Source organism: Trematomus bernacchii, unplaced genomic scaffold (genome assembly GCF_902827165.1).
Source record: "Trematomus bernacchii unplaced genomic scaffold, fTreBer1.1, whole genome shotgun sequence".
Classification (NCBI taxonomy): Eukaryota; Metazoa; Chordata; class Actinopteri; order Perciformes; family Nototheniidae; genus Trematomus; species Trematomus bernacchii.
Window position 1 is genome coordinate 4,824,383 of NW_022987705.1, and position 14,588 is coordinate 4,838,970.

At 39.2% G+C, this 14,588-nt stretch overlaps 1 protein-coding gene across 4 annotated transcripts in view; it reads right to left on the reverse strand.

Annotated features, from left to right (window-relative positions):
* Positions 1 to 469: 469 nt before the first annotated feature.
* LOC117490267 (AP-2 complex subunit beta) overlaps positions 470 to 14,588 on the reverse strand; it is a 29,756-nt gene continuing 15,637 nt past the window's right edge. For 2 of the 4 annotated variants that reach the window (XM_034139924.1, XM_034139927.1), the window contains 9 exons: positions 13,483 to 13,702; positions 12,738 to 12,779; positions 9,908 to 10,060; positions 8,303 to 8,448; positions 7,774 to 7,903; positions 6,769 to 6,853; positions 6,292 to 6,378; positions 4,338 to 4,492; positions 470 to 2,864 (listed from right to left, as the gene is read on the reverse strand). In XM_034139924.1, the coding sequence (XP_033995815.1) occupies positions 2,790 to 2,864; positions 4,338 to 4,492; positions 6,292 to 6,378; positions 6,769 to 6,853; positions 7,774 to 7,903; positions 8,303 to 8,448; positions 9,908 to 10,060; positions 12,738 to 12,779; positions 13,483 to 13,702 (1,093 nt within the window). In that variant the 3' untranslated portion in view covers positions 470 to 2,789. The remainder of the gene's footprint in view (positions 2,865 to 4,337; positions 4,493 to 6,291; positions 6,379 to 6,768; positions 6,854 to 7,773; positions 7,904 to 8,302; positions 8,449 to 9,907; positions 10,061 to 12,737; positions 12,780 to 13,482; positions 13,703 to 14,588) is intronic. The other 2 variants (XM_034139925.1, XM_034139926.1) reach the window with 2 other exon arrangements.

Here is a 14,588-nt window from a genome sequence, read left to right on the forward strand (position 1 = left end):
TCTCTTCCCATGACACATTGTGGTTGTACATCTGCAGTCTTTCTCCTTACTGTGAACCTTTGAGCATTCCTCTCATTATTTTCCACATTTCTGTACAATACTACCATTTTCAGAACTGCAAAGCCACTGCATTTGTAATTCGTATAATTTTTATTTGTCCTTGTTTGTATATTAATGTTGTTCATAATGTTTCTCAATTGTATTTCAATATTTGCTCTTATTTTTACATTTAAATGTCTCTTTCGGCATTTAGGTATGCACTGTGATACACCAAAGTAAATTATTTGTATCGGAAAAACCTACTTTGTAATACACTGAATATGAGATCTGAAAACGTTATCATTTTTATTTGGCCAGAGACTCAAGAACATTCAGTAAATGGACTGTACATATATAGCGCTTTTTCCAGTCTTTACGACGAGTGTGAGTCCGATCTGGTTTATATAAATATGAACTTCCAAACGCGTAATGTGTTTTGACATTTTAATGACATAAGATGTGGTAGTGTGACAAAAACACCATTTACAACAGGGTTACAGCAATAATTCTAGACATTTTCCATTTATATAAGACGCCATTATAGCCGTCACCATACAGTCTCTATTGCTGGCAAACGTTTTCGATATACTTCTTAAAGTGGGAGTGCTGAAGACAATGCTGCTTAAAAACAAGAGATCTACAACCGAGACATGAAGTTGGGAGCTGGGAGCAAAGCCACATCCTAAATGAAAAAGGATCAAAAGGACAGTGGGCTCATGCAGGCACATAAACGTGTTACCATGTAGGAAAATAGGTTCACCGACACATTTATTACACTGAAAATGTTCTTATCAATGGATAGAGGGAAGGCTTAATTTACTTTTCAGGGTAATACCAAAACATTTGTAATTGATTAGCTACATTAACTACACCATCACTGGACTACACTGTACTAGCGCAACTCTGGGCCTCAGGGCGTACAGTTTGCACCCTCTAAAGCACACAAAAAGCCAACATTAGAAGATTATATGGACACTTGGGTATTAAAACATAAGACTTGGCATTTCATTTGCGTGAATGCTTGGTCCTGTGAGATTAGTGCGGCTGTGTTGCCACAGGTTTAAAATAGCTCGACAACAATGGCATGAAGAACACACACAAAAAAACACTGGAATCGAAAGATGACATTTAAAGCACATTACAGAATTGAAGCTACTGCAACAATAAAGCCGGTTAAAAAGGAAAACACACAGAGGTAGATGCACAATAAATAGGAATGACAATATAGGTGCATTAAGCCGTGTACAACTATGTGGTTGCAGTTAACGGGGCTATAACAAGAAGAGTTATGTAAAATAAACTGGAGAATACTTTTTAAAACAGAGTGGCACTGGTGTGTTAATCCGTAGCTGCTGTGGTTTGTGGAGTGGTTCAAATGGGGGAAGATTTTCAAGTTCAAACTTAACAGCAACCTGGATATTTGAAAACAAGTTTTAACAAATGTACAGTGAGTTACTTTCAGTCAGAAGGGGGTTTGTGTTCCTCACTATGTGTTTCTTTTACAATACTTTTTAATCTCATAAAAATGTTCTATTTTGGCGGAATTTAAGTTGATTTCACATTTATTTGCATTTTGATGCATCTGTTGCATCAGTCATCTGCATTATATGACTTGAATTGAACTATTAAAACATCAAAAGAATAAGAAAAAGCTTTAAAAACAACAACGTCTATGTGCAGCTGAGGTGAGAAAGGAGTGTTAATACAGACTGAAGGCTCATGGAAAAGCGATTGCAATAAAGACCTCGGAACGACCTGCTTCTGTGTTTTATCCCCTGCGGTTTCCATCTCTTTCGCTCTGCCAGATTAACCACAAACGGCAGGAAAGAAAAACTTGAGAAGCGATAATTCTTAGATTGGAAGAAGCAAAGAAATGCCTGGATTTGGTTTCATTAGAGTTACTCTTACTTATCTCTGGTCTGCATTTTCCTTTTCCAACTTTTTGGAATGCATTTTGAAGTGTTTCAATTACTGTACAATGTTTCAAACTGCCGATATATATATGTAACCCCATGAAATACAAGAAGCTGTGTTAAAGCCATGAAAGGAAAACTTTAGGTTACTTGTGTAACCCCGGTTCTCAGAGTAGCATGAGTGAGACATCTAAACCAATGCTAGACTGAGAACAGAGGTACATATGCTGCGTAATGTGATGTATGTTTTGTTAATTAAGCATGTCTGCAGAAGTTATTGTAAGATCACATTGATGGTTTCCACTCTTCATACACATTAATGGCAAAAGGAACAACACTGTTATCATTCTGTAGGTGCAACCGAAGCAATATAAAAGAATCAAAAGGAATGTGAGCCATACAGCGTGCAAAATAAAAGATAATTGGCTTCATAGAATCTGGGGAGATTAGTATTTCCACTCATGGCAGTTAACCATCAGTCACATCTTCACAACATTAAGAAACTCAATTAAGGATGGAATGGTAGACATGTTTTCACTGGGAGGTAAACATAGAAATGGGGAGCTGAAGAAGAAGATTCAATAATGCTTTTCAAACTGCCAAAACAAAGAGACATAAACAGTGTTTAACTTCAGGACAATATAAACCACCATATGGTTTTTCATTGAAATGTGCCCAGTTGATTTCTCAGAGGAAGAATACAACTAATAATCCAAATGACGTACTATAACTGTTTAGAGTCCTTTGTTTTGGCAGTTAGCTGCATATGGTAGAAAATGATAAAACACTGCAGATTGTTGTAGATACGAAGCAGAGTTGTCAAGAGTTGGAGCTAAATTAGCTCTTCAGCACAGAGTCGTACGTCAGGTACACGTACTGAGAAACCTCCGGGGCCCGACACTTCAGAGACAGCTGAGGAAACACAGAAGGACACACAGTTGAAATAAGAGACATATTTTACTTTGTATATACAATCTATACATCTATAATCTTTACAATATTACATTCTCAAAATTAGGGATGCCCCGATCGATCGGCCGCCGATCAGCAGAGAGTGAGTATCGGCCGATATCGATCGGTGCTCTCTAAAAATGCCGATCGCGAAAGCCGATCGCAATGACGTAAAATGATGACGTAAAATACATGACACTTTTCTCTGTGCGCGGCAAAACAAGCTCGCCAAAATGGCTTCACCAGTCTGGCAGTATTTTAAGGTGTCCGGAAAAGACAATAAAATAGCGCTATGCAACGTGTGTGTGAAGCAGAAATCCTGCAGCTTCACCCGCTGTGACGGACCGCTGAGCGGAGCAGAACACACATTAAGAGTTAGACCTAACACACTTAGCTATTTTATCTACCTCTGGAACAAGCTAAACTAGTTATAAATATATTTATTCTTCACTGTCGGGTCACTCAGTCATTACTGGATCAGTGAGCTGCATGAGATACTGACGGGCTGTCAGGAGAGAGAGAGAGGGGGAGAGAGAGGGAGAGAGAGGGGGAGAGAGGAAAGGAGAGCGCTTCCTCTCATTTCTCCCGTGTTATTATCCAAAGTTAATGTAAACTTGAATAATGTCTTCATTTGACTGTAATAATTATGTTGGTCGCTGTTTGTGGAAGCGCCAGTGAATGAGCCCCATTAACTGAGCCCCATTAACTGAGTTTTAAACATCACTTTAAATGGAAGATCCCCATAGACTCGATCGGATCTGCGATCGGTATCGGCCGATACTGATTCCGGCGATCGGCCCCAAAATTGGCGATCGGAGCATCCCTACTCAAAATATTGAAGTGACTGTTATTTTGTATATATTGATTGTTGTGTTTTTATTTAGGTCTTAATGTGTGCATATGTACAAATGTGTCTTTGATTGTGTATATATATAGGATATACATATTTGCACACATATTTTTATATACATTTGTTTTTATATTCGGGATTGTGGAAACGGTATTTTGATCTCTCTGTACACACAAACTGAAAGATTGACAATAAAGTTGACTTTGACTTTTGATAATCACTCAGCTGTTTTAAGAGCCTAATAATATCGGTGTTTAAAACGATTATTGTAGAGTATTTTAACTTAATTGAATATACATATAATGTTTATTTATTGCCCTTAGGCCCTCAGTGGCAACAATAATACCACTAAGAAATGCTAGGGGGAAAAATGTAATACTAAATGTGTCTATTGAAAGGAACAGTATAGTTATTACTAAATCTTATAAAACTAGTCACTTTTATGAATGATAAACTATTGCTCAGTGTAGGAACAATTATGACGGTAATAGACGGCTTATAGGAGCTACAATTGGACGTTCAACACCCATGAAAGACAGCAGACAGTCAAAGAAAAGCAGATTGCATATAGCCGGTAACTCTACCGTGTAGTTGGGGTTTCCGGGCTGAATGCGGAGCTCGGCCAGGATCCAGATGCCGTTGGTGAGCTTCAGAGACTGGTACAGCATGTCCTGGCCTTCTACGTTTCTCTTGGCGATGGTGAAGATGTTATTATTCTGCAGCTTCCCTGAAACGGAGTCTGCAGGATCACAAGTAATATCAAGTTATTAACACACCTTAATTACTTAACAAAAAGAAACCGGCACACACGCAGGAGGCTGTAATCACTAGTCACTAAAGGAGCTAACACTAATGTACACACGTTCTAATTCTAATAAACGTTTTATTTTTTTTTAATTGACGGTAAATTAGCTCTACGAGGATTTTAATGAACTATGAGAGGAAACAATAACTTCTAAGTTAACCTGACCAGGTAGTCTACAACACTGGGTCTGCTAGGAACAACCGGACGGCACATAGGGGGCCATTTGGAAGTGATCTTCAGGAGGAAATGTCCGAAGATAGGCATGTGGATTAAGAGAGAAACAGAGAGGAGAGTGAGAGTTGTATTTTGAGGTATTTGATTATTTCCGTCCAAACATGATTTCTGAGGACATATAAAGTCTTTAAGGTGACACTATGGCGCATTTCCACTGCAGGGCCTCGCACGGCGTAGTACGGCGTAGTACGGTATAGTTAGGCCTTGGTAGGCCAGGCTCACTTTATGCTGCGTTTCCATTACAGTTTAGTACCTTGGGCAGTATCTATAGTAACGCAGTGTAGGCGGAGCCGTGGCGTCATCTTCAATGCGAAACACAAAACCAACAACAGCCGTTAGCTGTTAGCACTCAGAGCTCACAGCTCCTCATATCTGTTCAGAAACTAGACAAAAGTTAGACAAGTACAAACCACAGACTGCCTGTGTCATGGTGAATACAGTCGCTGGTTTATTTATGTCTGTATAGGCCGTTGTTGTGAGTGTGGACGGTCGGAGCATATACTGCGTTAGCTTAGCCAATCTCCATTCAGAAAACACGCATTTTAAAAGGTTTTTCGCCTGCCGTCTGTCTGCAGACTTGTCAAAGCATTAATTCATGGTTTTTACTAACCGGTATCAGTATGTTGTTACTTCGGCATCATTTTGAAACGTGTATTACAATTAAATCACGGTCAAATATGTTCATTTTGTTGTAGTTGCCAGCAATTCTCTCACTAGTTTAGCATACTCAGCCCGGTTGTTGGCCCGGAAAGAACCTCGATTTTGGAGAGCCAGAAAACTGTGAAAAAGTACCCGCTAGCCGGAACTACGCCTAGTGGAAACGCAACCAAAAACAGGCCGGGCACGGCACGCTTAAACCGCGCTGTAGTGGAAATGCGCCATATAGGCTAGTCCTGGGGACCTCAAAGGGGTTGAAAGGGCACAGTGGGTTGATGTAATTGGGCAGGACGAACATGTATCACACTTCATTTACGCTGTAACCCTTTACTTACACTGACCAAAATATAGAAACACTTTTGTTTTTGCAAAAAAAAAAAAAAATACATGTATTTTTCTATGCCCACAAAAAGGTTATTTCTCTCAAATATTGTGGACAAATTTGTTTAAATCCATGTTAGTGAACACTTCTACTTTGCCAGGATTATCCATCCATCTGAAAGGAGTTACACCGGTGCTCCATGTGCGGGTCACTATTGCTTTTCTATTGCTTTAGTTTTCTTCATGTTTCATTGAACCAATCATTGTTGTGCAATTGAGTAGTAAAGTCATCAAATTACCTATGGGAATAAAACATTTTTCTCATCCTTAACAAAAAGCAATGAGTCTGTAATTACACTCAACAAAAGAACGTGCCTAGAAAATATAAAAGCAGAGAGAGAAATAATTATAAAAGATACACAATGAGCAGCTTTGCTTGTCCACGATAGATACCTTCTGATCTGTTTACATTCAAAACATTTCTTTGCAACACAGGAGTTTAATTCTCCAACGTGGCCTACCTGCATTAAGATGGCACTCCTTTATCTGGTACTGTAGCTCGTTCTCGTTGGGGATGTCTTTCCAGGTCGCCAGGAACACCTGTCGCTCTGAAGAGGGACGACACACGCATCAACACAGGTCTGTGACACTAATTGTTTGCAAAATATATTGTTGGTGAGATGAGGTTTAAAAGAGTTAACAATAATAATACTAAATTATATTTATATAGCGCTTTTCTGGAACTCAAAGACGCTTTACACAGTATGAGGGAGGGTAGACAAACAAGGACAAGCAAAACAAACAAAAACAATAAAAGAAAACAAAGACAAGGCAGTCAAGAGGATGTTGATTGAGGCGGGGGTGGGGGGGGCTTCTGGATAGACAGAGTTGAAAAGATGGGTTTTGAGGCGGGACTGAAAGACTGTGAGGGATTCTGAATCACGGAGATCTTGGGGGAGGGAATTCCAGATATAGTTGACAATAGTTGACAATCTTACCCATTTTTCCGTCCTCAACGAAGAATATGTTGAGAGGGATGAGTACGCTGAAGTAGAAGACATCGATGCTGTTCTTCACAGCCACCTGTGTTCAATTAAACAAATAATAATCATTTATACAAAAGAATAATACACATAAGCAGTAGTTTGGGAATCCATAGGTTTATGCACATTTCTCTCCATTAACCCTTATGTTGTGTTCCGGTCTCCCGTGACCCGTTTCAAGTTAAAATTATATAATTAATAACTACGCTCTAGTTTTTTGTATCGGAACGAGGCTTCATGATATCCTCCACAACATCATATAAACACTACAAAACAGATTTTGACCATTTTTGCCACGTCTGAAGGTCTCTAAAAAAAAAAGTGTATAATTTGGTGTTGGGGTCTGGGGAGACCCAGCAGAATTGTTGTGGGTCACTCGAGGTCAAATTTGGTCCAATCAAGATTCATCTGTGACTTTAGACACCCCTCCCCCACCCCCTTCATCCACTGTAACAATAATTTTTCGCAACATGCACCTGGTCTCCCCTCCCTCTGCCCCCCTCCCCCCACGGGAACTCCACCTTTCACAAAGAATATGTACACTAACACTTGAACCTGAACTCACACATGCACGTGTGCAATATGTGGTGTAATGTGTTTTGGGCCATAACATTACATTACAACAGGATTGTACGGTTATGAATGCATTATAAGTTAGTTATGATGTAGTTAAAACAATATTGGATGATAGTCATTTTTTTGGTGTGTTTTGGACTGAGATAAATCATGGGCCAAAACTGACCCGCGAACACCATGAACGGTAACAGCTTTTGAACAAAAAACAAGGTTAAGTGTTGCTTTACTGTAGCTGAAGCTATACATTAAGAACAAGGATAGTGAGCTTCTGCTTCCATGATAGAAAAAATGTCTAATGTTCAGAAAAAGTATAAATCCCTAGTCGGTACGTGTTAAACGTGTTGCACTGCTGTTTAAATGTGCAGTGTTTGAGTTCTTCAGTACCTGCAGATTATTGAGTGGGTCCATCTTCATGACCGGGCCAATGGTGTTGATGGGCAAAGAGACCTCGATAGTCTGGCTGGGCATCAGTGGAGTGTGAACTGGCAGCGGACTGGTAGGAATCATCCCGAAACTACATGAAGGAAAAACAAATCAAATATTAGTGGCATTGACTACCTGTATTCAGTTATAAGATAGACTGATAAACACCTGAACTTTTGAAAGAACATCCATAACATTCATCTGTTTGCAACTTACACATTATTTATCTAATATATCATATTCCAATTACTTGTATATAGACTCTCCTTGCACTATTCTATTCTATTTGAACTATTTGATGTGTTTTATTGTGTTGCACTGTTGGAGGAGCCTGGCTGTGACCTACGATTTCCATTGTCATATCTACACTGTAGCTAGTGTACACATGACAATAAAAGCCTTGAAACTTGAACTTGAAGTACACCTAGATAAAGCCTTTCTATTTCAGATGGCAGATATACTGTATTATATTGTGTTTCAGCGCTCTGACCTGTTCTTGTTGAACTGGACAGCGAAGTCGGTCATGTGCTGCAGGGCTTTGTTGGTGAAGGTCATGTCCATGTACATGTGACCCTGGCGGCGAGAGAAAGTTCCCGAGATCTCCAGACCCTTTGCTTTCACTGCCGGCAGCCAAATCTGGGTGAAAAGACGATGAGTGTAATCAGTTCGACACGTAGTTTTTACAATGGAAACTCCTGCAGGAACAGTTTGATTAGGTGCAGTCATTTATGAATGTTTGTACATGCTTTCAGGTTGTAGAAAGGCCTTTTTGTACATATGTGAACTGCTCCATCGAAATCAGTCGCATTGACCCGAAGACACATTTTGAATTGTATACACTGTTGGAAAGAGGAGATTCCTAGCTTTCTAATGATATCAGGATAGTTGTTGTACTCCAAATATTAAGGATATGTCACATTTTAGAATGACTGTTACTGAGTCATCATTTTGAGAGAAAGGCCTTTAAAGTTTCCTCTTCTCTGGAATCCATCGATCTGATTGATTATTAGCAAATTATCAAAGTACTACGGAGGGAAAATATTTGAGTTTGGATTACTGGTCTGTGGGAAGCTTGCGAGTGTGTGTGTTTATACGTGTGTGTGTGTGTTTGTGTAATTTTGCATTTGTGTGTATTGTGTTTGTTTCCCGGGGAAAACACTCACGAGAAACACCGGCTGTTGTTATGCCTGCTGTGACGTCAAGTTACTCCGTTCTCCGCTTGTAATTATGCCGTCACAAGCTTCAAAGTTGTATTTATCATCTGAATTTGCCGAAACAAGTTTAATATTCTGAAAGCCAAGACTTTGTTTATTTGAAATCAGATGAAAACAAACTGTAACGGACCCTGCTGTGTTATCTATGATTACTATACGCCTTGCATTCATAATGTCAGCCGGAGGGAGGGGGAGCTGCGCTGTGGAACAGCAGAGTGGCGAGTGAGAGCTGTCATCTTCCCTTTACAAGCTTCAAAAATGTATTTATCGTGTGATTTTGGAAATAAAAGTTTCATATTCTGAAAGCCAAGACTTTGTTTATTTAAAATCAAACAAAATACCCGAACCCCGAAAAACTATTTTTTTACGCAAATCCACGTTTATTTTTTAAATGAGCCGTTGCGACTTCCGACTGATTTCGATAGAGCGGGTCACATATATGCTTTGTATTAAAGATTTGTTTTGTATTCGGGGAACAAAACGCTATCACTGGATCAACCAGAGTGGAGATGTAAAGTGCAGAAAGAGACAAAGACACTCTAGTTCAATAAGAAAGGAAGAAATTAGCAGTCATTGGAAGTGTGTGGAGATTATAATAGGAACATCTTCCCCTTTGTGTACACAATGATGCGTCTAACAAACAAGAAATAAACTGTGTTTTTATATCTGTTACATTAGTCATTATAAAAGGAAAGCAGAAACAATTCAATATAACAGCTGATACAAGACTATTGAATGGCAGTGTATTTAATATACTTTCAAAGCACATAAAGAATCTCACATTACTTTGCAGTTTTTGTTAGGCATGCATCTGTAATTGAGTCGACTAAACTAAGTGTGTGTTTTCCATTATTCAAGGGGATTCTGAAGTATAAACTCACTACTTTTGGGGAGATGAATCCTCCGGTGGTGTTGGCCATGCCGGTGGAAAGCTCAAACAAGTCGTTGAGGCCGCTGCTGACGGCTTGAGGAGCGGGAGTAGGTGACGGAGCAAAGGTACTGGGGACAGATGAGGGGATGAAGTTCTGTCCCACCTAAAGCCATCACAGCAAAAACACACACACACACACAACACACTTTGTTTTAGTTTGCATTACTGGCAACTTCAGAATTGCTACAAACCTACAAAGAAAGCAAACAGACACTTTTATGTCATGCAGAAAGAATAAAAAAACATTTAAATTAAAGCAAGCGATTAGCCAAAGCCCTTATTACAAAGAAAGTGTGAACATGCTCAGATTTGAGGTGAATTTAAAGAATCCTACTTCTGGTTGTGTGTTTAAGGCCATTCATTACAAGGCTACATGATGTGTTGATGTGATTATTTAAAAGTTTAAAACAGCTGACTTTTCACAACAGTCAGCACGTATTTCTTGGACAATTTTGCACATAGAAGAACAAAACTACCACTTTTTAAAACTACAAAGTTATTTATTATTAATTCAGATTTATTTAACATATTATTTATATTTCTCGTGTTCCATTTGTTTCTGGATTTTTGTCCTTTAATCAATTTATTTAATTATGTTTATTTGATGCACCAACACACTAAGTGAAACCCTAATTGGCAATAAACCAGATTCTGATTACATTACAGTATGTTGCCTGTGAAGGATTACTTTAGACCCAATGGACAGGGGAATAATCTTAATCGCTATGGTATGGTTAAACACGTGATCAACATGTAGTTATACATAAGAAGTAGTAAATTGTACCACTGGGTAAAACATCTTGAAGTCTCAGATTCTCTTATAGAGAGGCGAAGTCCCGCCCATCTACTTCCGACCCATGGGACCTTATTTCGGAAAGATTATGTATTGAAGTCAATGGAGAGAGAAAGATGATATTTCGATCCCGTTTGAATTGTGCCACGAATTACACATATGATGTTTGTCAATCTTAAAAAATCATTTCCATGTCAAAAAAGTCAGTTCGTCGTAAAACTGTTGAAATATAAGACTATGAAAAATATGCAACTAGAAAGACTACAAATCCCAGAATCCCGGTCCCGCATGCTGGCTCTTACGAACCGACTAACTCCCCTTGTGTGTATGTACAGCTCTCAACATGCCCAGACTTGGAGTGATTTTCACCTCTTTTAATACTTTCCGCCTCATTCTGAAAGAAAGAAGTGAAATGTGCCAACGTGACGGCCGTCTTGGTGTGTGGTGCGAGACGGGAGATGTAGTTCATTGAGCGGTTTCACACAAAAAGTGTTACTTCACAGTTTTACAACACATTTTTATTTTTTTGACTTGCAAAATTATCTTTTAAAATTGACAAACATCATATGTGTAATTCGTGGCACAATTCAAACGGGATCGAAAGATAATCTTACTCTCCCCATTGACTTCAATACATAACTTTTCCGAAATAAGGTCCCATGGAGGTCCCCCGGAAAGGGAGGGACTTCGCCTCTCTATTTTTCAGCTCTATTACAGCTGAGTGATAGGTGTGCTCATCCAACAGGTGGCAATAGGTTCATAGTGAAGGAATAAACTATCAATCATCTATTATCCAGCCTAATTGAAATTATTTATTGTAAAGCAGTTTTATTGATGGCCTATCCGGACCAAGATGAGTGCAAGTGAAGATCGTGGGATGTTTTTCCTGGCTATAAAAACAGCTAACACATGCAAAGTGTGGTGTACTAACTAAACCCGGGGTGTCCAAACTTTTTTCACAGAGGGCCACATACAGAAAATATACGAAGGTCTGGGCCGCTCACTAGAGGGTTATCGCCTCATAAGTTAAGTTATAAGTTGGAAAAATCAATCCAATGAAGGTAAATTATTCTTGATACTTGAAAATGCTTTAAGAAAAAAATTGCCTACGTCCCAGGGTAGGGTTTACTTTATTTTGCAGCTCATTCCTTAAAACAGAAGCTTTAGATTGCTTATAAGACGAAATAGGAAGGGTAGATTCCAAGCTTGTTATGGAAATAAGTTTTTATTTTTTTATTATCAACTAAGATTTGTTAGAACATGTTTTCAACTTTAATTAACTGAATTTAGTTGAGAATTGGGCTTATTAACACATGAATAATACTGTGTAATATATTTGAATATATATATTTATGAAGTACAATATAAAAAAAAGCAGAAGTTTATTATACTTAAAGGTGGGGTAGGTAATTCACTACAGAAACACTTGTTATATTCCATGGAATGCTCTTAACATCCCGATAGCAATGAATATATGAAATGCTTTGACAATAAATATATACAAATATGTCATCTGTGGAAGCCGTGGCGCTGTAAAAAGCACGACCAATCATCTGAGCCGGCCCGGCTAAAATAACTGGATGGCCTACCTGCCTGTCAGCCTTCCATCTGTGCACAAACTTATCTCGCGCGTTCGTGTGTGTTTGGAGGAGGGGCTCTGTAAGGAAGTCTGAAGAAAGAGGCAGATTTTTTCCGGTTGTGTACTTTCAAATTCTAGCGCACTCGAGCTGGTTTCTCCATTCTTACCTACCCTACCTTTAAGTCATTATACTTTTTTCATTTGCTGAGTGAGGGGCCGAATCAAAATGGTCCGCATTTGCCCAAATGTGTAGTTTGGACACCCCTGAACTAAACATATGAGTGTGAGACAGAGAAGCCAGGATAAACACGTTAGAGTGAACAGTAGAAGCTGAGAGTGTGGTGGGTTATATTCGGCGAACATGCAGCAAGCAGACAGACAGACAGACTGCTGAACAGAAGGACTTACTGCTGGACTTCCCCCAACACCTCCGCCCAGGTCTCCCCCCAGCTACAGGAGAAGAGAGGCCCCCAAAGACAAACCAAACACAAACAGAGACAGAGACTTTCTTAGCAACCGCAACCCATCAAGAGGAGCCCTCACTTCCTGCAAAAACAGCAACTCTGCACGATGTTATGTTAGACATTCAACTTTAAAATGTGCAACATGACTATCAAGGAGTCCAGTTTCTCCAGCGGCTTGAAGAGGTAGAGAGCAACCATTAGCACAGGAGAAACACACCAAGCCTAACTCTTGGAAAAACAAATCAATATATTAATGTGTTCAGGATTTTAAAACTTTTCAAAAGACATTTTAGCTGTATATTTTTTTTGATTTAACACAAAGATCATGAGGCAATTTAAATTACAAGCATGCTTACATAAACATTATAACCTCAAGAAAAACAAATAAACATTTCAGCAGCATTTAAATCTGACGATAATAAGAAATAAACTGGTATAAGATTAACAATCTCTTATTATGGGGATTAAAAGATGTATTTTATTGCATCTGTAGAGATAACTTTAGCATGTGTGTATGTTTCACAATTAAAAGGTTTTATTGTCATATGCACATAAGCTACATTGTAGAAATTGCAATGATGAAATTCTTCTGTATGTGTATGTGTATGTGTATGTGTATGTGTGTGTGTGTGTGTGCGTGTGTATGTGCGTGTGCGTGTGCGTGTGCGTGTGCGTGTGCGTAAGCTTACCAAACTGTCGAGGCCTCCTCCCAGGAGATCCACGGCGCCCATCTGCATGGAGGAGACCTGGGGCACATTGACCGGAGGGCCCAGGTCCAGGTTGAGCAGGTCCCCCAGCAGGTCCCCCTGGCTGGGGATCACACTCGGCTGCTCCATGGCCGCAGCCGGACCCCCGCTGACCGGGCTCTCGCCTGTCTCAATGCTGCCGGAGGAGAATACAGCAGCACCGCTAAGGCACAAAACAAAAGGTTCAGCAAGCTGTGTAGATGACAGGATGTATGATTACCTAGAAGAGCATCAGGACTGTTTTAGGCATATGATAGCTATGTGATTAACATGATGATTCAGCCTCGATGGAGATAGACATATGACAAGCATGATCATTTCTGACGTGGAGCTAATCTGAAGTAAACATTGAATACTGCTTTATATTCCTCCATCTTGTGACTGTGTAACTCCCTCTCTTGTATATCAGCATGTGAAGGACACTGTTCAGGAACTAGTTGATGCTCTGTATGTGATGACTACTTCCATTCTGGAGAGGATCAGAAATACATGGATCCTGAGATTGAAGCTCAAACCGGGGGCCAGGGATTATTAACAATTTTAAGTATTCAGAAAAAGTCAGAATTTGGAGAAAAAGTAAGAATTTTGAGGTAAAAGTAAGAATTTTGAGATTTCAAGAATTTTGAGGAAAAAGTAATAATTTTGAGATTTTAAGAATTTTGAGATTTTGAGGAAAAAGTAAGAATTTTGAGAAAAAATAAGAATTTTGAGATTTTGAGAAAAAGTAAGAATTTTGAGATTTTGAGAAAAAGTCAGTATTTTGTACATGACAGGATGTATGATTACCAAGAAGAACCGGTATTCCTCCATCTTGTGACTGTGTAACTCCCTCTCTTGGATATCAGCATGTGAAGGACACTGTTCAGGAACTAGTTGATTCTCTGTATGTGATGACTACTTCCATTCTTGAGAGGATCATAAATACATGGATCCTGAGATTGAAGCTCAAGCCGGTGACGAGTGATATTTTTCTAACAATATTTGTATTTTTGTATTCGGGATTGTGGGAAACGGTATTTCGATCTCTCTGTCTATACACACAAACTGAA